At 55.7% G+C, this 22297-nt stretch overlaps 1 protein-coding gene across 2 annotated transcripts in view; it reads left to right on the forward strand.

Moving 5' to 3' along the window:
* rin3 (Ras and Rab interactor 3) overlaps positions 1 to 22044 on the forward strand; it is a 161378-nt gene extending 139334 nt beyond the window's left edge. For both annotated transcript variants that reach the window (XM_072492338.1, XM_072492347.1), the window contains one exon: positions 21301 to 22044. In XM_072492338.1, coding sequence (XP_072348439.1) covers positions 21301 to 21612 — 312 coding nt within the window. In that variant the 3' untranslated portion in view covers positions 21613 to 22044. The remainder of the gene's footprint in view (positions 1 to 21300) is intronic.
* Positions 22045 to 22297: the final 253 nt, after the last annotated feature.

Consider the following 22297-nt stretch of genomic DNA (forward strand, 5'->3'; position numbering starts at 1 on the left):
CAGCCAAGATGCCCGGGCCGTGGGCTTCTCTGCCGTGGTCGGGTTCCACATGGTCCAGGGCGCGATTGATGGGATGCACATCGCCGTGCGGCCACCTGCAGATAACAGGGCCATGTTCACCAATAGGAAGAGGACCTATTCGATGAACATACAGGTGGTCTGCGACCACCGCATGATGATCCTGCACGTCTGCGCCAGTTACCCAGGCAGTGTACACGACTCATACGTGTTGTCGCGGTTATCCATCCCCGGCATGTACGAGGGACGCCATCCCCGGCTGAGGGGCTGGTTGCTGGGCGACATTGCTACCCATTGCGATCGTGGCTGATGACGCCTATACGGAGGCCACGCAATGAGGCGGAGAACCGCTACAATGATGCCCATGTAGCGACAAGGGGAGTGATAGAGAGGTGCTTTGGCGTGCTGAAGATGCGTTTCAGGTGCCTGGACCTCTCTGGGGGCGCCCTCCAGTATCGGTCAGATAGGGACGGCCGCATCATTGTGGTGTGCTGCGTCCTGCACAACATAGCCCAGCAGAGGGGCGATGTGCCGCAGGCAGAGGAGGGCGAAGTGGAGGAGCAGCAGGAAGAGGCGCAGTCCTCCCAGATGAGGGGGATGGGGGTAATGGTCAGGGCAGACGGGTAGACACAGGCGGGTGGCTGTCCACCGTTACCGGCTGGCCCAGCGGGCACGGGACAGACTGATAGCCGCCCGCTTCACTGACTAGATGGGCGTGGGAATCGGGTAGTATGGCCACAGACCGCACACCATGGCAACAGCCGACCACCCACCCCCCCCCACCCATCCACCCACCCAGCACCCTCACCCCCCTCCCCAACCCCACCCACCCCACCCGCATGCACACCACCCCCCCCCCCCATTGCCGATCCACCTGCGGCACAACGGGGCGGGCTCACACAGTTGCGGGTGGACGCGTGTCTATTGCAGGCCATGGAGGATGATGACAACCCGCCCTGCGGTGAGCTCCTGGCTTCACATCGTTGGACTATGTCTGACCCATGGCCACAGTACCACCATCCACCCGGACCATCCCTGCATGCGGCTGTGACACTGCAGCGCACGGTCTCGTCCTCTGCCTGGGGGGATGTTGATGGCGGCCCAGGGGGAAGGGGGCAGACTCACCTGGGGCTGAGGTAAGACCACCCCTCACACACACACTTGCGCTCAACGTGCATGACACCCCCGCACGCTTTGGACAGAGCACAAAGGCAGCTTCTGTAGGTGTGACATTGACTTTAATAACCAAAGGAGTTCATGCACGTGCCCTAGCCCCTAAAACTCATCTGTGCCCTGCACCCGTGCCAACTTACTCAGTGTCTAATTGTTTGGCCTTACGGGGCCCTTACGTTTGGCGTACTTTGACTACGTCTACGTGGTTCCCCAGACGGTACAGCAGAACTGGAGGTGGACTCCTGTGATTCCTGCCCTCTGACACTGTATCCCTTTGGCGGCCGTTTCCTGGGGCGTCCTGGCCTAGATGGGCCAGGCTGCGGCCCGGGCGACTGGGATGGCGAGCTGCCAGCCTGTCCTGCCCGTTGCCCACCCGATGCACCTGGGACGGAAGGGGGGGAGTCCGAGGTGTCGCGGTGTTCCCGGACCTCCCCTACAGGGGGACCCGGGACGGACCACACCACCTCCTCCTCCCTCGGGGTGCCCGATGGCCCCCAGGCCCCTACATGGGTGGGGGATGCGAACGGACTGGCCATCCGACGCCCCCCCCGGCATCTGGCGCTGCCCGTCCTGGAGGCCCGTGCTGGTATCGACAGGGGTCTGCAGGTTTGCAGCCATGGAGCCCAGGGGGTTGGCAAACCCTGTCTGTGACTGTGCGACGCCGGCTCGCACATGGCCACTGGCAGCGATGCCCTCAGCGATGGCCTGCAGAGACTGGGCCATGGCCTGCAGAGACTGGGCCATGGACTTCTGAGACTGGGCTATGGCCTGCTGAGACTGGGCTATGGTGTTGAGCGCTTCTGCCATCTGGCGCTGTGAGAGGGCAGCCATGTCCTGGGCCACAGATGTCGCCTGCACGGAAAGCCCCAGGCCTCGCAAACCGTTCCCCATGTCTGACACCGTCGCACCCATTGCCTCCACCGCGGACGCCACCCGTGCGGTGTCGGTCTGGGTGGCACGCATGACCGGCACCACTCCCAGCTCCTGGACGCGGGTGGACTCCTCCACCTGCGACTGCAGCCGCCGCAAGCCGGCCGTCACCCTCTTCGCTCGTCTCCGGGTCGGTGGTTGCATCGGATCTATGTGTGGGTGTGGAAACTCCAGGAACCCGGGATCCATCTGGGCGGCAGATGTTCGCTTGGGCTGAGCTGCCCTCCGACCGCCCGGTCCCTCTGCTGCTCCTACCTCCATCTGCTGTACCGGGAAGGCTGTGTTGTGCGCACCAGTGAGTGTACCAGACGCCTCATCACTAAAGTGCCCAACCGTGGTGAGTGTTTCTGCGATGGTGGAGGGTGTTGGTGACAACAGTGGCGTTGTGTCGTGCTCTTCGTCCCACTCTGAGTCCATGGCACTTTGGGTTGGGGGTTTGTCTCCACCCATCCACTCTGAGTCACTGTCCGGTATTTCGTCTTCCTGGGTAGTGCTGTCCCGGGTAGTGGTGTCCTGGGTAGTGGTGTCCTGGGTAATGGTGTCCTGAGTAGTGGTGTCCTGGCTCGGATGTGACGGGGGCCTGTGGCTGCCCCCCTCGTCGCTGGGTGGTCGCTCCCGCACGTGACGGGGGTGTCGTCTCCCTGTTGCTCCAGGTCTCTCCGTCTCCCGTGGTGTGCGAGGGGCATCCTGCGGGCGTTGCATGCTGGAGGGTCCGGGTCTCTCTGTCTCCCGTGGCCTCCGAGGGGCATCCTGCGGGCGTCGCATGCTGAAGGGTCCGGGTCTCTCCGTCTCCTGTGGTCTCCGAGGGGCATCCTGCGGGCGTCGCATGCTGGAGGGTGCGGGTCTCTCCGTCTCCCGTGGTCTCCGAGGGGCATCCTGCGGGCGGTCTGCATCTGCGGGGATGGGTGCCTGGACGTTTGGTCCTGCGATACACAATGAAGCATGCATGGTTAGACATCAGGCAGTGATCAGGTGATATGGGGGAGGGGGATATAGGGGAGGGGGGATATGGGGACGGGCTGACGGTGGCTCACTTGCTAGTACGCCCCCGACGTCTGCATCAGCAACCTCCCGGTCCTCAGGTCCGCCAGCCAGTTCCAGGGCCCTTTCCTCGTGTTCGGTCAGTGGCCTCTCATCAGCGGGGCCTCCTCCAGTCCTCACATGCTCCCTATTGTTGTGTGCGCGCTTCTCCTGTGGGGGGGGGGGGGTGGGGGTGGTGGCAGGGGTAAAAGGCAACACTGTTAGGCAGGTATATGAATGCACGCCATCGGTTGCGCGTGCATTGCAGAGGTTAAGGTTAGGGCTGGATTCACTTGGGGATATGGAGGATATGGGGGAAATGGGGGAGGGGGATATGAGGGAGGGGGATATGGGGGAGGGGGTATATGGGGAGGGGGGATATGGGGGATATGGGGGAGGGGGATATGGGGGAGGGGGGATATGGGGAGGGGGAGATATGGGGGATATGGGGGAGGGGGGATATGGGGAGGGAGGGATATGGGGAGGGGGGATATGGTGGGTATGGGGGAGGGGGGATATGGGGGAGGGGGGATATGGGGAGGGGGGATATGGGGAGGGGGGTATGGGGGAGGGGGGGATATGGAGGAGGGGGGATATGGGGAGAGGGGATATGGGGAGGGGGGATATGGGGGAGGGGGGATATGGGGGAGGGGGGATATGGGGAGAGGGGATATGGGGAGGGGGATATGGGGGAGGGGGGATATGGGGGGGGATATGGGGGATATTGGGGAGGGGGGATATGGGGGAGGGGGATATGGGGAGGGGGGATATGGGGGAGGGGGGATATGGGGGAGGGGGGATATGGGGAGAGGGGATATGGGGAGGGGGATATGGGGGAGGGGGGATATGGGGGAGGGGGGATATGGGGGATATTGGGGAGGGGGGATATGGGGGAGGGGGATATGGGGGAGGGGGGATATGGGGAGGGGGGATATGGGGAGGGGGATATGGGGGAGGGGGGATATGGGGGAGGGGGGATATGGGGAGGGGGGATATGGGGAGGCTCACCCTGCCTGCTCTGACGAGGTCGTTCACCTTCTTGTGGCACTGGGTGCCTGTCCGTGGTGTCAGGGCCGCAGCGGTGACGGCCTCTGCCACTTCCCTCCACAGACACCGGCTGTGGCGTGGGGCAACTCTGCGGCCGTGCTCGGGATACAGGGCGTCCCTCCTCTGCTCCACTGCGTCCAGGAGCGCCTCCACATCCCGTGACTCGAACCGCGGGGCTGAGCGGCGGCCAGCCATCCAGTCGGGTGTTCCGGTCGGGTGGGGGGAGCAGCGCGACCTTATGAGCCGTCACGCCGTGCGGCGCGTATGACGCTGCACGGCGTGAACCACGTGCGCAAGCGCGGATCCCGTTACGTCGCTGCTAGCCCATTTCGGGCCGGAGACGTTCAACCCATTTTTCCGACGTGACGCAAGTCGGATTTGCGCCGTTTTTTGCGCCGATCGGCGGACTTTGCGCCGATAACTGAGAATTTCGCCCATAGTTTTACTAATTGATTTCTTTAATATTTCTTCTTCCTCAAATTCTTTCCCAACAAAGACATTTTCTTGTTAACACCCATGTGTTGTCAAAGGTTTTACAAAACAGGAAGGGGATTTTAGCTGCATTTCTGGTGCTAAAATTGAGACACGGGCCGGGATTCTCCCCTACCCGGCGGGGCGGGGGGTCCCGGCGGGATGGAGTGGTGTGAACCACTCCGGCGTCGGGCCGCCCCAAAGATGCGGATTTCTCCACACCTTTAGGGGCCAAGCCCTCACCGTGAGGGGCTAGGCGTGTGCAGGAGTGGTTGGCGCGCTACCGACCAGCGGGAAAGTCCTTTGGCTCCACGCCAGCCGGGGCCGAAAGGACTTCGCCGGGCGGCGGACGTCCGCGCATGCGCGGGAGCATCAGCGGCTGCTGACGTCATCCCCGCGCGTGCGCGGGGGGGGGGGGTCTCTTCCACGTCGGCCATGGTGAAGACTGTGGCCGAGGCGGAAGGAAAAGAGTGCCCCCACGGCACAAGCCCACCCGCGGATTGGTGGGCCCCGATCGTGGGCCAGGCCACCGTGGGGGCACCCCCCGGGGCCAGATCGCCCCGCGCCCCCCCCAGGGCCCCAGACCCCGCCCGCGTCACCCTAGTCCCCGCCGGGAAGAGAGGTGGTTTGATTCTCGCCGGCGGGACAGGCATTCCAGCAGCGGGACTTCAGCCCATCACGGGTCGGAGAATCGCCGGGGGGGGGGGGGGCTCGCCGACCGGCGCAGCGCGATTCCCACCCCCGCCAAATATCTGGTCCCGGAGAATTCGGCAACCGGCGGGGGCGGGAAACCCCGGACATCCCAGGGCAGTGGGCATTAGATGCAGATTTGTCGCACAATGGTCACCCTCCCCTATTCCTTTTGCATTGAGGAACTGAGGACGCCCCATAAAAAGGTCCCCTTCAGCTCCAGGCCTGATATAGTTAAATAAAGCCAAATCTGAACATGTTGGCCGCTTGCACACATCTGTAAGCAATGAGGCATAAACAGTAATGAAACACAGCTGGAAATGTTGGCAGGATTCCATTTAATCACCAGACAGAATCTGAGTCTCCCATATCAAATTGTGAGCCTAGATTAAATAATACACTCAAAGGGTTGAACTCACCTTTCAATCAGAAAATCAAACCAGTTTATGATATCACGTGGTTTCTTGCGGGAGCGGTAATCATGGCCATGTGGATGGCATACCTTCTGAAACCGAATATAACCAGGCAATTGGCAGCATGATGTGTAGTGTGTGTTTTTCAGAATGTGAAATGTCCAATAGTGTGTGTGAAATAAATCTCCAATTTTTATGCAAACTTAACGCATGTTGGGGATTTTGGCTGCAGGGGTTGTAAATTAATATAAACCTTGTAAAGTAAGGAGAATAAAGGACTATTTTAAAATTGGACAGAGCAGATGGTCCTTATCAGATAGCATAGCCCTCAGCATCTCCTGGTGAAAATATCTTGTCAAAGTAATCCTGTGCTTTTAATAGATGTTGTAACGGAATTGTAAATGTTAGATATTAAGCCATGGGATTTGGACAATGCAACCTATCATTCTCGTAGTTCCTTCACATTAACCTCTCAATGACCTCGCCCATATTATCTAAGTAATGGTCCACCCTGTCCAGGCAATCCACCCACCTCCCCCCACCCACTTTGTATTCAGTTCAGCACGGCGCATGATCCGATATCACAATTGCCGAGTACTCTGCCTTCTTTACCCCAGCAAAGTTCCTTTCTTACCACAAAAATGCCAATCCTCGAATACACCTTGTGCACTGAGGAGAAAAACGAATACGCCCCGTCCCTTGGATGCAAAAATCTCCATGGATCAACCCCTCCCATCTCCTTCATAAACTCCCCTAACACCTCCCCCCCTACCGCCCCCCGAGGGGACCAGCGATCGCGGCCTAGACCTATTCACCCTTGGTTCCAGCACCATATTCCAATCCACCCCCATTTTCAGCTGGTGGATATCCAGGTTCGGTGTGGACCTAGCGTCCTCCTCACAAACCCAGTGTCTTCCCACTTCGAGACATACACACAAACGAACACTACCAATCTCCCCTCCAGTGCACCCACCAGCGCATCGGTCACTATCAAGTACCAGCCCCCTCTGATCCGCCACCACCTTCTCCGTCGGAAATCTCACCCATTCACCCACCAGTCAAGCCACCCCCCCGCGCCCTGCTATCGAAGCCAGAATGGAAGACCTGGCTCATTCAGCCCTTCCTCAGTCTTATCTGGTCCTTTACCCTCAGATGGGTCTCCTGTAACAGCACCATGTCCGCTTCAGATGCGAGATAACTTACGCTGCCTTCACCGATCCCGCCATCCCTCTTACGTTCCACACCACCACTCTGACCGGGTGTCTCTCTCCCCCCCCCCCCCCCCCTCCCCCCCGCCCTTCCTACCCACCATGACCATTCTTCCAAGCCCTGCCTCGCAAGCAGGACCTTGCCCGGGCCTAGTTACTGCCACTCTCCCCTTCCCTGCTACCCTTCCACCACGTCCCCTTGAAAAAACTGCACCCACTATCGACCCCATCACCCCACCATTCCCACCTCCCAGGGCCATTGAAATCTGCCCGTACAGGTTCAACAACCGTGACCCCTCCCCTCACCTCGCTCCCTGTCATTAGCCAACATTAAGTTGGCTAGTGCGATGACCCCTGCCAGAGCCCCCTCCCCCACATCAAAAACACCACACCAACTACAGTGCCCTCCTCACCCCCCAATCCCCATTAAATCCAAAGTAAACCCTAAAACAAAGTCATCCATAACACCCATGCGAGAAACAGAACCCAACTCATAAAAAATAAAGAAAAACAGCCAAAAACTGTCAAATGGACAAATTCAGTCTGATCCCTGGTCTTCTACCTTCACAAACGCCTCCGCCACTGTCTCAAAATAATAGTCCCTGCCATTGTACCTGACACTCAGCCTTGCTACGCAGACCACATCAAACCGCATGTTGCGCTTATACAACGCCGTCTTAGCCCGTCCGAACGCCGCCACTCAGCTCCTTGCCAGCTGTGTCGGCAAGTCCTGGTATATACATAGACCCTTTCCTTCCTACTCCACCTCATGACACTGCTTTACCAATCTCAGCACTCTCTCCTTCACAGGAAATCATGGAAACACTGTCCTCAATGGCTCATTTATCCTCGCTTTCGGCTAGAGCGACCAGTGGGCACTGCCCAACTCTTAGTGGGAGGGCTGCTCTCTCTCCCCCATCAGTTCCGCTATGATATCGGCAAAATATTCTGTAGGCCTCTGGCCTTCAGGCATACCCATGATCCTCAGGTTTTGTCTTTGTGACCTGTTTTCCAGGCCTTCAACCTGGGGCCTCTCAGCCCTCTGCTAATCTCCAGCACTCTCTGCAGCTCCTCATCCACCGAGATGAAATGATCACTATACCATGACAAGGCCTCCTCCATCCCTTTCATTTTCTCCCCCTGTTCCTGCACCATTCATCGAAGTTCTCACCAACTCCTCTCTCACCGGGGCAAGTGTCTCTTACCCACGGCTTCAGCGAGGCCATCATCCCCATCTGAGATGCTTTTCAAAGTGTTTTGAGAACAGCCGTTCGAACTCACCAGCCATCACCTCCGTCACCTTCTCCACCGTAATTGGCACAGCCCCACCCGACGGGCTCTCCCCCGCCCGCCATCTTTCCTCCTGCTGCACCCGTCAACACAGTCAGTGGCGGACTTTCGCCCACTGTCTTCTTCCCAAGATACTTCTTGCCGGCTTTTGCCATTCTAAGTGCCCTAAGACACTCCGCAACTCCTCATAAACAAATCTTCACCGAGAACTGGGCTAAAAAGGAAATAGAAGACAGGTCTGACAGGAGATACCAAACACGTGACTTCCACCTATATGCTGCAACCGGAAGCCCCCCAGATGACCTTTAAGTGGAAAGATTCCCAGGACAAAATTCTAATATGAGTTCTTACTGGTAAGCAACGAAAACTGACTATGACGCACAAGGATTTGTGGCAAGTATAACTTGCTGCCTCCTGCATATTGTTTATTTGAAAGAAGAATATGTATATGTCATTTACAGCCCATTATAAATCATGAACATTTAAGAAACAGCCACTGTCTCCACGTGGAATATTTGAACAATTTAAGTTGGACTCAATCAAATAGAACTAGAGAACTTTCCAATGAGAGAACTATATGACAAATGGCTGTTCCAGCTGCTTCCAGTCATAGGTGATGCTGGGGCAACGACTCAATACTTCAAATAGCCGAAAGGAGTACAGAAAATACAGGAATCAAGTTTTTAAAAAAGAAATACGGAAATCAAAGGGAGGGCATGAAAAAATGTTAGCAAGCAAGATTAAGGAAACCCAAAGGTGTTTTACCAGTATATAAAGAGCAAAAGGATATTTAAGAAAAACATGGGATCTATCAGAAGTGAAGAAGGGAACTTGTGTGAGGATGCAGAGGATTTTGGAAAATGAGGGACTTGAATATGAGGGGCACGATTGGGAAATTTGCAGATGACACAAAAATTAGCAGTAAAGTGGATAGTGTAGAGAATGGCTGTGTGGTGAATGTAAATACAGTTAATTCACCAGTTATGTTCTATGTTATTAACCCTGTGGGTTTTATCTGTGGGTCATTGTATGGCTTCACCGGGGCAGCACGGTGGCGCAGTGGGTTAGCCCTGTTGCCTCACAGTGCTGAGGTCCCAGGTTCGATCCCGGCTCTGGGTCACTGTCCGTGTGGTGTTTGCACATTCTCCCCGTGTTTGTGTGGGTTTCGCCCCCACAACCCAAAGATGTGCAGGCTAGGTGGATTGGCCACACGGAGGCGAAGGAACGTTTTTCACACTGGCGGCGGTGTTTCAAGGCCTACCTTGCCGCCTCGTCGACGCCATCCGTCACGGACGAACAAAAATTGAGTCTCCTCCACGCACGGGTGAGTCACCGCATTTCTGTGCAACTCGAAGAGGCCACCTCATACCGCCACTCTCGCAATCCTCGAGCGCATCTACGTGCGGCCTGTGAACGAGGTCTATGCACGACATATTCTCTCTTCTCGACGCCAGCGCCCCGGGGAGTCACTCGACGACTATCTGTGCGGCCTCAAAGCCCTCGCGCGCAACTGCAACTATCAGGCCGTTACGGCCACTCAGCACATGGAGTTTGCCGTCCAAGACGTCTACATTGCGGGGGTCAGATCAAATTATGTACGGCAGCGACTGCTCGAGAAAGGGGCCCAGTACTTAGGGAGCGACGGAACCTCCAGACAGAATTCGACCTGATGACCACGGGGGAAGCAGAGGCACAGTGGAGGAAAGCGCAAGGGGCGGCGTAAGAGTATGGGGAGAAGGCGAGTCGGATGCTGGCACACCAGCTTCGTAAGAGGGAGGCAGCGAGGGAGATTGGTGGAGTTAGGGATAGAGGGGGGAATCCGGTGCGGAGTGCGGTGAGAATAAACAAGATATTTAGGGACTTCTATGGGGATCTGTACAGGTCTGAGCCCCCAGCTGGGGAGGGGAGGATGCAACGATTCCTAGATCAGCTGAGGTTCCCGAGGGTGGAGGAGGAGGAGGTGGCTGGTTTTGGGGCGCCGATTGGGCTGGAGGAGCTGGTTAAAGGATTGGGGAGCATGCAGGCAGGGAAGGCCCCGGGGCCGGATGGGTTCCCGGTTGAATTTTACAGGAAATATGTGGACCTGCTGGGCCCGTTGCTAGTGCGGACTTTTAATAAGGCGAGGGAGGAGGGGACCTTGCCCCCGACAATGTCCAGGGCGCTGATTTCTTTGATTTTGAAGCGGGACAAGGATCCATTGCAATGTGGGTCGTATAGACCAATCTCGCTCGTCAATGTTGACGCTAAGTTGCTGGCGAAGGTGCTGGCTACGAGAATTGAAGACTGTGTCACGAGGACCAGATGGGATTTGTGAAGGGTAGGCAGCTAAATACTAATGTGCGGAGGCTCCTCAATGTGATTATGATGCCCTCGGTGGAGGGGGAAGCGGAGGTAGTGGCAGCTATGGACGCGGAGAAGGCCTTTGATCGGGTGGAGTGGGAATATCTCTGGGAAGTGTTGCGGAGGTTTGGGTTCGGGGAGGGGTTCATCAGTTGGGTCAGGCTGCTATATAGAGTCCCGGTGGCGAGTGTGGCTACGAACCAGCGGAGGTCGGAGTACTTTTGGCTGTACCGGGGGACGAGGCAGGGGTGTCCCTTATCCCTCTTGTTGTTTGCACTGGCAATTCAGCCGCTGGCCATGGCACTGAGGGAGTCCAGGAAATGGAGGGGATTGGTTGTGGGGGGGAGAGGAACACCGGGTGTCGTTGTATGCCGATGACCTGCTGTTGTATGTTGTGGATCCAGTGGAGGGGATGGCGGAGGTCATGCGGATCATTAGGGAGTTTGGGGACTTTTCGGGGTATAAACTCAACGTAGGGAAGAGTGAGCTCTTTGTGGTGCATTCAGGGGACCAGGGAAGGGGGATAGACGAGCTACCACTGAAGAGGGCAGAAAGGAGCTTTCGGTACCTGGGGATCCAAGTAGCACGGAGTTGGGGGGCCCTGCACAAGCTCAATTTGACGCAGTTGGTGGAGCAGATAGAGGAGGATTTTGAAAGATGGGATATGCTGCCACTCTCACTCGCGGGTAGGGTGCAGTCGATCAAAATGACGGTCCTTCCGAGGTTTCTCTTTGTGTTCCAGTGCCTTTACATTTTGATCGTCAAGGCCTTTTTCAAACGGGTAAGCAGGAGCATCATGGGATTTGTGTGGGCGAATAAGAACCCGAGGGTGAAGAGGGTGTTTCTGGAGCATAGCAGGGACAGGGGGGTGCTGGCGCTGCCGAATCTATGTGGCTATTATTGGGCAGCCAATGTGGCGATGATCCGTAAGTGGGTAATGGAGGGAGAGGGGGCAGCGTGGAAGAGGCTAGAGATGGCGTCCTCTGTGGGCACAAACCTGAGGGCGCTGGTGACGGCACCGCTGCCGCTCTCGCCGACAAGGTACACCACGAGTCCGGTGGTGGCGGCGACGCTGAAGATCTGAGGGCAGTGGAGGCGACACAGGGGCGAGGTGGGAGCCTCGGTTTGGTCCCCAATTCAGGAGAATCAACGGTTCGTCCCAGGAAGGATGGATGGGGGGTTTCGGAGCTGGCAACGGGCAGGGATTAGAAGAATGGGGGACCTGTTCATCAATGGGACGTTTGCGAGCCTAGGGGCGCTGGAGGAGAAATTTGGGCTACCCCCGGGAAACGTTTTCAGGTACATGCAAGTGAGGGCGTTTGTGAGGCGGCAGGTGAGGGAATTCCCACTGCTTCCAGCACGTGGGATTCAGGACAGGGTGATTTCGGGTGTATGGGTTGGAGAAGGCAAGATTTCGGCTATTTACCAGGAGCTGCAGGAAGAGGAGGAGGCCTTGGTGGAGGAGTTAAAGGGCAAGTGGGAGGAGGAGTTTGGGGAGGAGATAGATGAGGGTCTATGGGCTGATGCCCTGAGTAGGGTTAATTTTTCCTCCTCTTGCGCCAGGGGGGGTTCTTTTGGGGTGGCGTTTGGGTTAAGGTGGGGGGTTTCCCTATTTGTGTTTTCTACTGTTATGTGGGGGGTTATTGTATTTGGGGGAAATCCAATGTATAATTTTTGCTTGTTGTGTTTTTGTTTCTTTTTCTTATTGGGGGGGGGTTTTGTTGAAAGTTTGTTCAAAAATTTGAATAAATATATTTTCAAAAAAAAGAGAAAGGGGCCCAGGACCTGGACGAGACGGTGAAACTGGTGACTTCACTGGAGGTCGCTTTCCAGAGCCTCACTGCATTTCTGGCCGAACACTCGACCCCTCATGGGCTCCCGACCAGAGACTACCCCAGGCCTGTGCTGCTCGCCCACCCGCTCATCATAGGGGGTTGCCTTGTTATTTTTGCAGCCAGCCTCAACACCCTCGACAGCACTGCCCGGCCCGCAACGCGCACTGCACAAGTTGCGGCCGAAAAGGGCACTTCGCCAAGGTCTGCCTCGCCAATCCTAAGCACGCGAACTCTCAGACCCGGACTACCGACTCTCAGGCCCGCAGACCTCGCAATGTGGCAGCGTGGCTGCCAACTCCGCACAGCACGTGCGACTCACGGGGGCCGCCATTTTGGCCATCCTCCCCCACGCGGCCGGCCACGTGCGGTCCATGGGGGCCGCCATCTTGGATGCCATCTTCCTCGACGCCCACCACGCTTGATCAACAGGGGCCGCCATCTTGGGCGCCATCTGCTACGCTGCTCGACGCGTACGACCTGCTCGGACAGTCACCGGGGGGCCACCCCAGCACAGCCGATCACGCTGCCGGTTACCCTGAACTCAGCGCAGCCACCTTGGACCAGTCGCGACCCAAGCACCTCAAGAGCTCAATGATGGCCGTCCGGGTTAATGGGTACGAGACACCTTGCCTGTTCGACTCCGGGAGCACCCAGAGTTTCATCCACCCGGATCTGGTAAGCCGCTGCTCGCTCCCGATATTCCCAGCGCAGCAAACAATTTCCCTCGCCTCCGGGTCGTACTCGGTACAAATCCGAGGGTGCACGACGGTAACCTTAGTGGTACAGGGCGCTGAGTACAGTAATTTCCAGCTGTACGGGCTCCCAGACCTCTGCGCCCCCCTCCTTTTAGGGTTCCATTGTCAATGTAATCTCAAGAGCCTGACGCTTAGCTTTGGCGGACCCCTGCCCCCACTCACTATGTGCAGCCCAGCCACTCTGAAAGTCGACCCTCCTTCCCTCTTCGCTAATCTCACCGCTGATTGCAAGCCAGTAGCCACTCGCAGCAGGCGATATAACATGCAGGACAGAATATTTATTAGGTCTGAGGTCCTGCGTCTCTTGCGGGAAGGAGTCATAGAGGCCAGCAATTGCCCCTCGAGAGCTCAGATGGTGGTCGTCAAGACCGGGGAGAAGCTCTGGATGGTGGTTGATTACAGCCAGACCATTAACCGGTTTACGCAACTCGATGCGTACCCCCTTGCAACCCCAGATTGCAGACATGGTAAATCAGATTGCGCACTACCGCGTGTTCTACACGGTGGATCTGAAGTCTGCATACCACCAGCTCCCAATCCGCCCGGAGGACCGCCACTACACGGCGTTTGTGGCAGACGGCCGCCTTTTTCATTTCCTCCGGGTCCCTTTTGGCGTCACGAACGGGGTTTCGGTGTTCCAACGAGCAATGGACCGAATGGTGGACCAGTACGGGCTGCAGGCCACGTTTCCGTACTTGGACAACGTCACCATCTGCGGCCATGAACAGCAGGACCACGACGCCAACCTCCACCGATTTCTCCAAACCGCCCAAAAACTTAATCTCACCTATAATAAGGAGAAATGCGTTTTCCGCACCACCAGGCCAGCCATCCTCGGCTACGTTGTGGAGAATGGGGTCCTAGGGCCCAACCCTGACCGTATGCGCCCCCTCCTGCAACTCCCTTTCCCTCACCGTCCCAAGGCCCTGAAGAGGTGCCTTGGATTTTTCTCCTATTACGCCCAGTGGGTCCCCCAGTATGCGGACAAAGCCCACCCACTATTTAAGGCCACCTTTTTCCCTCTGGCAGCCGAGGCCCGCCAGGCCTTCAACTGCATCAAGGCGGACATCGCCAAAACCGCGATGCGCGCGGTGGACGAGTCCGTCCCCTTTCAGGTGGAGAGTGACACATCAGAAGTCGCTCTCGCCGCCACTCTCAACCAAGCAGGCAGACAGGTGGCGTTTTTTTCATGCACCCTCATCGCCTCTGAACTTCGCCACTCCTCGGTCGAAAAAGAGGCTCAAGCCATCGTGGAAGCCGTGAGGCACTGGAGGCACTACCTCGCTGGTAGGAGGTTTACCCTCGTCACCCACCAACGATCGGTAGCCTTCATGTTCGACAATACGCAGCGGGGCAAAATCAAGAATGATATGATCTTGAGGTGGAGAATCGAACTCTCCACCTATAATTACAATATAGTACATCGTCCTGGGAAGCTCAACGAGTCCCCAGATGCCCTGTTCCGCGGCACATGCGCCAGTGCGCAAGAGGACCGACTACGGGCTATCCACGACGATCTCTGCCACCCGGGGGTCACCTGGCTCACCAATTATATCAAGGCCCGCAACCTGCCCTACTCCACCGAGGAGGTCAAAGCTGTAACCAGGGACTGCCAAATCTGTGCGGAGTGTAAACCGCACTTCTATCGACCAGATTAGGCCCACCTGGTGAATGCATCCCGGCCCTTTGAAAGCCTCAGTATCGATTTCAAAGGGCCCCTCCCCTCGGATAATCGCAATACCTACTTTCTCAATATTATTGATGAGTTCTCCCGTTTCCCGTTTGCCATCCTGTGCCCCGACATGACCACACCCACTGTTATCAGAGCCCTGCACAGTGTCTTCACCCTGTTTGGTTTCCCCAACTATGTCCACAGCGACAGGGGCTCGTCGTTCATGAGCGACGAACTGCGTCAGTACCTGCTCAGTAAAGGCATCGCCTCGAGCAGGACTACCAGTTACAACCCCCGGGGAAACGGACAGGTGGAGAGGGAGAACGCGACGGTCTGGAAGACCGTCCTACTGACCCTATGGTCCAGGAATCTCCCGGTTTCCCACTGGCAGGAAGTCCTCCCCGATGCGCTCCATGCTATTAGGTCCCTCCTTTGCACGGCCACAAACCAGACTCCTCATGACCGCTTGTTTATTTTCCCTGGGGGGACTACCTCAGAGGCCTCACTCCCACCCTGGCTGATGACACCGGGTCCGGTTCTCCTCCGGAGACACGTTCGGACCCATAAGACCGATCCCCTGGTAGAGAGGGTCCAGCTCCTGCACTCAAACCCACACTGCGCATATGTGGAGCACCCCGATGATCGACAGGCTACCGTCTCCCTCCGAGACCTTGCCCCTGCAGGCTCCGCCACCACTACGTCCACAGTACTCCCCACGCTGTACCCCACTCTTTCTCCCATGCCCAGCGCCCCCGCGCCCATTTGCTCCCGCGCTCCCTTCCACCCGGCACACCAGTCCGCAGGAATGAAGCTCAGGGAGGGCCGCTCCCGGAGTCCACCCCTGGGGCTGCACCGGGCCCACTTCCCCAGCCACCTGAAGCGGCTGCAACACCAGTGCTTCGGCGGTCGCAGCGTACGATCCGGGCGCCAGACCGGCTGAACTTGTGACCCATCACCCCCGCCGGACTTTATTTTTTTACAAGGGGTGACTGTGGTGAATGTAAATACAGTTAATTCACCAGTTATCTTCTATGTTAATAACCCTGTGGGTTTTATCTGTGGGCCATTGTATGGCTTCACCCACAGGGGGAGATGTTGGAGGATGTTGGAGCATGTACGGGCTCAGCCCATGGCTCCGCCCCTTTGAAGGAGTATAAGAGTAGCTGGCCTGTGGGACTGTCCTCAGTATGTACCAGTCGCAGGCAGGCAAAGTTAATCGGTAATTAAAACCACTGTTTTACTCCGACACGAGTCCTTGAGTGAATTGATGGTCATATCAGGCTGAAAGCTCCAAAATGATATAGATGGGATGGTGATGTGGGCAGGAAATTGGCAGATGGAGTTCAGCCTTGATAAGTGTGAGGTAATGCATTTAGGGAGGTCAAACAGTAAAAGGGAATATACAATAAACGGGACTATACTGAGAGGGGTAGATGAAGTGAGACATCTTGTCGTGCAAGTGCACAAGTCCGTAAAGGTAGCAGTGCAGGTAGATATGGTTTTAAAGGAGGCAAATTGAATGCTCTCCCTCATTGGCAGAGGTACAGGATATAAAAGTAAGGATATAATGCTGGAACTGTATAAGACACTGGTGAGGTCACAACTGGAGTATTGTGTACAGTTCTGGTCGCCACGTTACAGGAAGGATGTAACTGTTCCGGAGAAAGTGTAGAGGAGATTTACTAGGATGTTACCAGGGCTGGAGAATTGTAGCTGTGGGGAGAGATTGGAGAGGTTGGGGTTGTTTCCCTCAGAGCAGAGAAGGCTGAGGGGTAACATGATTGAGGTGTACAAAATTGTGAGGGGTAGAGAAAGAGTACACAGGGGGAACCTGTTTCCCTCGGCAGAGAGTTCGAAACCAGGGAACATAGATTCAAGCTAAGTGGCAGAAGGATGAGAGGGGACACGAGGAAACCCTTTGCACACAAAGGGTGGTGGGTGTCTGGAATTCGCTGTCTGAGTTGGTGGTGGAGACAAGGACCCTAAACTCTTTTAAAAATACCTGGATCTCCACATTAAGTGCTGTAAGATACAGGACTATGGGCAGTGCTGTAAGAGACAGGACTATGGGCAGTGTGCTAGAAGATGGGATTAGAAAGGGCACCTGGGTGTCTTTGGATTAGCATGGACAAATCGGCCGAATGGCCTCCTGGGCAGTACCATTTCTATGGTTCTATCACTGCTCCTGATCTTGTTACATCCCTCCAGCCGGGTCTCCCTGTCTGTGCTGCTGCTGCCATTCTGTAGCTCAGCCAATCACAGGGAGCACTGGTGAAGATGGAGCAGCCATGAGAACAGCGCCCCCATTTCCCCTGTTTCACCACAATATTCAGGTAAAGATCTCCAAGTTTTTCAATGGGTGGGTGATGGGTGGGTGAGTGAATAGGTGAGTGAGTGAGCAGATGAGTGAGTGGGCAGGTGTGTGAATGGGCAGACGAATGGGTGGGCAGGTGGGTGGGTGAGTGAGTGGGTGGATGAGTGAGTGAATGGTCGGGTGAATGGGCAGGCAAGTGGGTGGGTGTGGGTGGGTGAGTGAATAGGTGAGTGAGTGGGTAGGTGAGTGAGTGGGTGGGTGAGTGCATGAGCGGATCAGTGGGTAAGCAGGTGAGTGAGTGGGTGGGGTGAGCAGGTGAGCGAGTGAGTGAGTGAGTGAGTGAGCGGTAGAGCGAGTGAGCGAGCAGGCGGATGAGTGAGCGGGTGGGTGAGTAGGTGGGTGAATGAGTGGGTGGGTAAGTGAGCGAGTGGATGAGTGGGTGGGTGGGCAAGTGAGCAGGCGGGAGGAGTGAGTGGGTGGGTCACTGAGTGGGTGGGTGAGTGCATGAACAGGTGAGCGGGTCAGTGAGTAAGTGGGCGAGTGAGTGGGCAGGTGAGCAGGTGAGGAGTGAGTCAGCAGGTGAGTGAGCGGGTGAGTGAGTGAATGGCCGAGAGCATGAGTGGGTGAGCGAATGAGCAGGTGAGCAAGTGGGTGAGCAAGTAGGCAGGTGGTTGAGATGGTCGGGGATGGGAGCTTGGGTTTGGGGATGAGAAGTTGGGTTTGGGGATGGGAGGTTGGGTTTGGGGATGGTCAGGGCATGGGAGCTTGGGTTTGGGGATGGGAGGTTGGGTTTGGGGACGGTCGGGAATGGGAGCTTGGGTTTGGGGATGAGAGGTTGGGTTTGGGGATGGGAGGTTGGGTTTGGGAATGGTCGGTGATGGGAGCTTGGGTTTGGGGATGGTCGGGGATGGGAGCTTGGGTTTGGGGATGGTCAGGGGATGGGAGGTTGGGTTTGGGGATGGTCGGGGATGGGAGCTTGGGTCAGGGGATGGGAGGTTGGATTTGGGGATTGTCGGGGATGGGAGGTTGGGTTTGGGGATGGGAGATTGGGTTTGGGGATGGGAGGTTGGGTTTGGGGATGGGAGATTGGGTTTGGGGATGGGTGATTGGGTTTGGGGATGGTCGGGGATGGGAGGTTGGGTTTGGGGATGGGAGGATGGGTTTGGGGATGGTCACGGGATGGGAGGTTGGGTTTGGGGATGGAAGGTTGGGTTTGGGGATGGGAGGTTGGGTTTGGGGATGGTCAGGGGATGGGAGGTTGGATTTGGGGATTGTCGGGGATGGGAGGTTGGGTTTGGGGATGGGAGGTTGGGTTTGGGGATGGGAGGTTCGATTTGGGGATGGGAGATTGGGTTTGGGGATGGGTGATTGGGTTTGGGGATGGTCGGGGATGGGAGGTTGGGTTTGGGGATGAGAGGATGGGTTTGGGGATGGTCACGGGATGGGAGGTTGGGTTTGGGGATGGAAGGTTGGGTTTGGGGATGGGAGGTTGGGTTTGGGGGTGGGAGGTTGGGTTTGGGGATGGAAGATTGGGTTTGGGGATGGTCGGGGGATGGGAGGTTAAGTTTGGGGATGGTCGGGGATGAGAGGTTGGGTTTGGGGATGGGAGGTTGGTTTGGGGATGGTCAGGGGATGGGAGGTTGGGTTTGGGGATGGTCAGGGATGAGAGGTTGAGTTTGGGGATGGTCAGGGGTTGGGAGGTTGTTTTGGGGATGGTCAGGGGATGGGAGGTTGGGTTTGGGGATGGAGGTTGGGTTTGGGGATGGGAGGTTGGGTTTGGGGATGGTCACGGGATAGGAGGTTGGGTTTGGGAATGGTCAGGGGATGGGAGGTTGGGTTTGTGGATGGTCAGGGGATCGGAGGTTGGGTTTGGGGATGGTCAGGGGATGGGAGGTTGGGTTTGGGGATGGTCAGGGGATGGGAGGTTGGGTTTGGGGATGGTCAGGGGATGGGAGGTTGGGTTTGGGCATGGTCAGGGGATGGAAGGTTGGGTTTGGGGATGGTCAGGGGATAGGAGGTTGGGTTTGGGAATGGTCAGGGGATGGGAGGTTGGGTTTGGGGATGGTCTGGGGATGGGAGGTTGGGTTTGGGGATGGTCAGGGGATGGGAGGTTGGGTTTGGGGATGGTCAGGGGATGGGAGGTTGGGTTTGGGGATGGTCAGGGGATGGAAGGTTGGGTTTGAGGATGGTCAGGTGATGGGAGGTTGGGTTTGGGGATGGTCAGGGGATGGGAGGTTGGGTTTGGGGATGGTCAGGGGATGGGAGGTTGGGTTTGGGGATGGTCAGGGGATGGGAGGTTGTGTTTGGGGATGGTCAGGGGATGCAAGGTTGGGTTTGAGGATGGTCAGGGGATGGGAGGTTGGGTTTGGGAATGGTCAGGGGATAGGAGGTTGGGTTTGGGAATGGTCAGGGGATGGGAGGTTGGGTTTGGGGATGGTCTGGGGATGGGAGGTTGGGTTTGGGGATGGTCAGGGGATGGGAGGTTGGGTTTGGGGATGGTCAGGGGATGGGAGGTTGGGTTTGGGGATGGTCAGGGGATGGAAGGTTGGGTTTGAGGATGGTCAGGTGATGGGAGGTTGGGTTTGGGGATGGTCAGGGGATGGGAGGTTGGGTTTGGGGATGGTCAGGGGATGGGAGGTTGGGTTTGGGGATGGTCAGGGGATGGGAGGTTGGGTTTGGGGATGGTCAGGGGATGCAAGGTTGGGTTTGGGGATGGTCAGGGGATAGGAGGTTGGTTTTGGGGTGAATAATTGGGTCAGTGGATCTGGGGGATGAGCAGGTGTTGGGCAGTCAAGTCGGGGGTGGTTGGGGGGGTACTCTGTGTGGGTGTGGGCAGGTTGAGTTATGGTGTTGACATGGAAATTAATCAGTGTAACAATTCTCGAGTAAGTATAAAGTATTACATATCTAGCCCACGTCTGAGACACTGAGCTCAGTGACATTTGCAGAGAATCCTGGACAGCCTGAGCAGTTACAGTGCATGTGCCCGTAGCAGGACTTCCTCATGGTCTTAAAGCACACCAGTAGTAGTCGCCTCAACATTCACTGCTTTGGCATCAGAAGGAATGGTGCATTGGTTTGGAAATACATATATATATAGTCATTATTTATGTTCAAAGAGTCTTCCTTTTTAAGACAGGGATGAGGCTAATTTTGTTCTCTCAGAGGATCGTGAGTCTTTGAGAATCTCTTCCTGAAAAGACAGTGGGAGCGGAGTCGTTGGATATTTTTAAGGCAGAGGTGGACTGATTGTTGGTAAAGAAGAGGGTGATAGGTTATCAGGGGAAGGTAGATTTGAGGTTACCATCAGATCAGCCATGATCTTATTAAACGAAGGAACAGGCGCGAGGGGCTGAATGGCCTTGTTCACATGCTGCCTTCTTGGACAGAATCTCAGAAACGCTCAATTCCACAAAAAGCTTTTAAAGCAGCCAAACATTGTATGTAACATTGCAGCATGCAAGATAACAGAACATTTGTTCCTCGTGTATGTTTCTTCATATTTCCATTCATAGACTGTGTAACATAAATACCTTCTCTGGTGTAATATGTGGCCCCACACACCATAAGGTCCCAACTTCAAATTCTTGCTCTGTGATTGTTTAGCTGATCTCAGCCTGGTCTAACAATTGGGGTGTTAAAACTGGTATCAATGGAGGCTGATTTTAAAAACTGACTCAACGCTCCTGATGCCGAAAATATAATGCAGGCAAATGAGGGGGTCTTGTGGCGCACTGTGTTGTGACCCTGACTCTGAGCCTGAAGTTCCAGGTTCGAGTCCCGCCCCAGGACTTGACAGCCAAGGAAGGTGTGTCCATAACGTGGCCAAATGGGTTGAGTGTCAACCTGCAAATCCTTCCAAACACGCCAATGACTCCTGGTCAGCCACGCATGATGTATGTGGGGCGGCGCCCACATACATCATGCTATAAGCCTCTGGCAACAGGCTCGTGTTCTGAGAATTACGAGCTATGGAAGCAGACCAAAGTTTGCTTTAGGTGCTGGAAGAGAATTGGAATGATTCCAGCTGCGGTCTACGGTTCCCTCTACTGGCCAAGACTGGGACAGCTTGCTGCACTTGAGCCTTTTACTTATCTTGCTTTAATCCCTGTTGTCTTTTTCAGGATTTCCTGAGCGTGTCCTTTTTGGAGCTTGGATCCAATATCAAAACATTTGGTGTAAGCGCAGAAACAACCGCAGACAAGCTGTCCAGTCAGTGCGCCGACAAGTTTGGCGTCCCGGAGGGCGAGGGCCACTACCTGCATCTTGTGGTGGAGGAGAAGAGCCTGCAGCTGGCCGCTGAGGCAATACCTCACCGTCTGAAGAACATCCTCCATAAGAGCCAGCCGCGGAAAGACTATTATTTTATATACAAGCAGATAGACCAGGCAGAGCAAACAACAAACCCACCGATAAAGAACCTCCCGTCCCCCTGAATTCCTTTCAACAAAGTGATTGGCTGCGATTTTTTTTTTTTCTCCCTTGAGAATCCAAAGGAAAAAGATGCAAAAAGCTTGAAAGCCGATGGAAATAAAGCAGGAAATCCTGGAACCTGACCGCCGTTTAGTGAGCGCCTGAAAGGGTAACAAAGGGTCAGGGTTCAGATCTCACCCTTCATTATAGCTTCAATATATTTTTCTCGGTAATTTAGGGCATATTAAATACTTCAGTATGGACTATTTTTAAAAACTAGTGCTATTTATACATTTTATAATGAATGTAAATACAGTCTTTGGGGACTGTGCTTCTTGTCTCGTCGTCATTATTGTAAATGGAAACCCATCAAAGGGAACAATTGAGAGTGTGTCCAGGGTAAATGTGACTATATCAAAACACATTAAAGGGATAGTGTGAAAAACACATCTTGACCTTTGGTCTATGGTTGCATTGAGTGTTTTGGTCACAGACGCTGCCAGCCTGTAGTAATGTGACTGTCTGTGGTCTTTGCCGAGATGCTAGCCCTCTGCCCTTGTTAGTATCACACAGAATGAGTGTGTGACCATCAGATCCCTGGAGAGAGATCTGTGTGTTTGCGTGGTGAAGTCTGTCCCACACTGAAGGCTCAGACAGGAAAGTGGTTTTGTGGTCTTGAGGTGGTGGTGTGAGTTACAAGGTATTCAT

Source organism: Scyliorhinus torazame, chromosome 2 (assembly GCF_047496885.1).
Source record: "Scyliorhinus torazame isolate Kashiwa2021f chromosome 2, sScyTor2.1, whole genome shotgun sequence".
Taxonomy (NCBI): domain Eukaryota; kingdom Metazoa; phylum Chordata; class Chondrichthyes; order Carcharhiniformes; family Scyliorhinidae; genus Scyliorhinus; species Scyliorhinus torazame.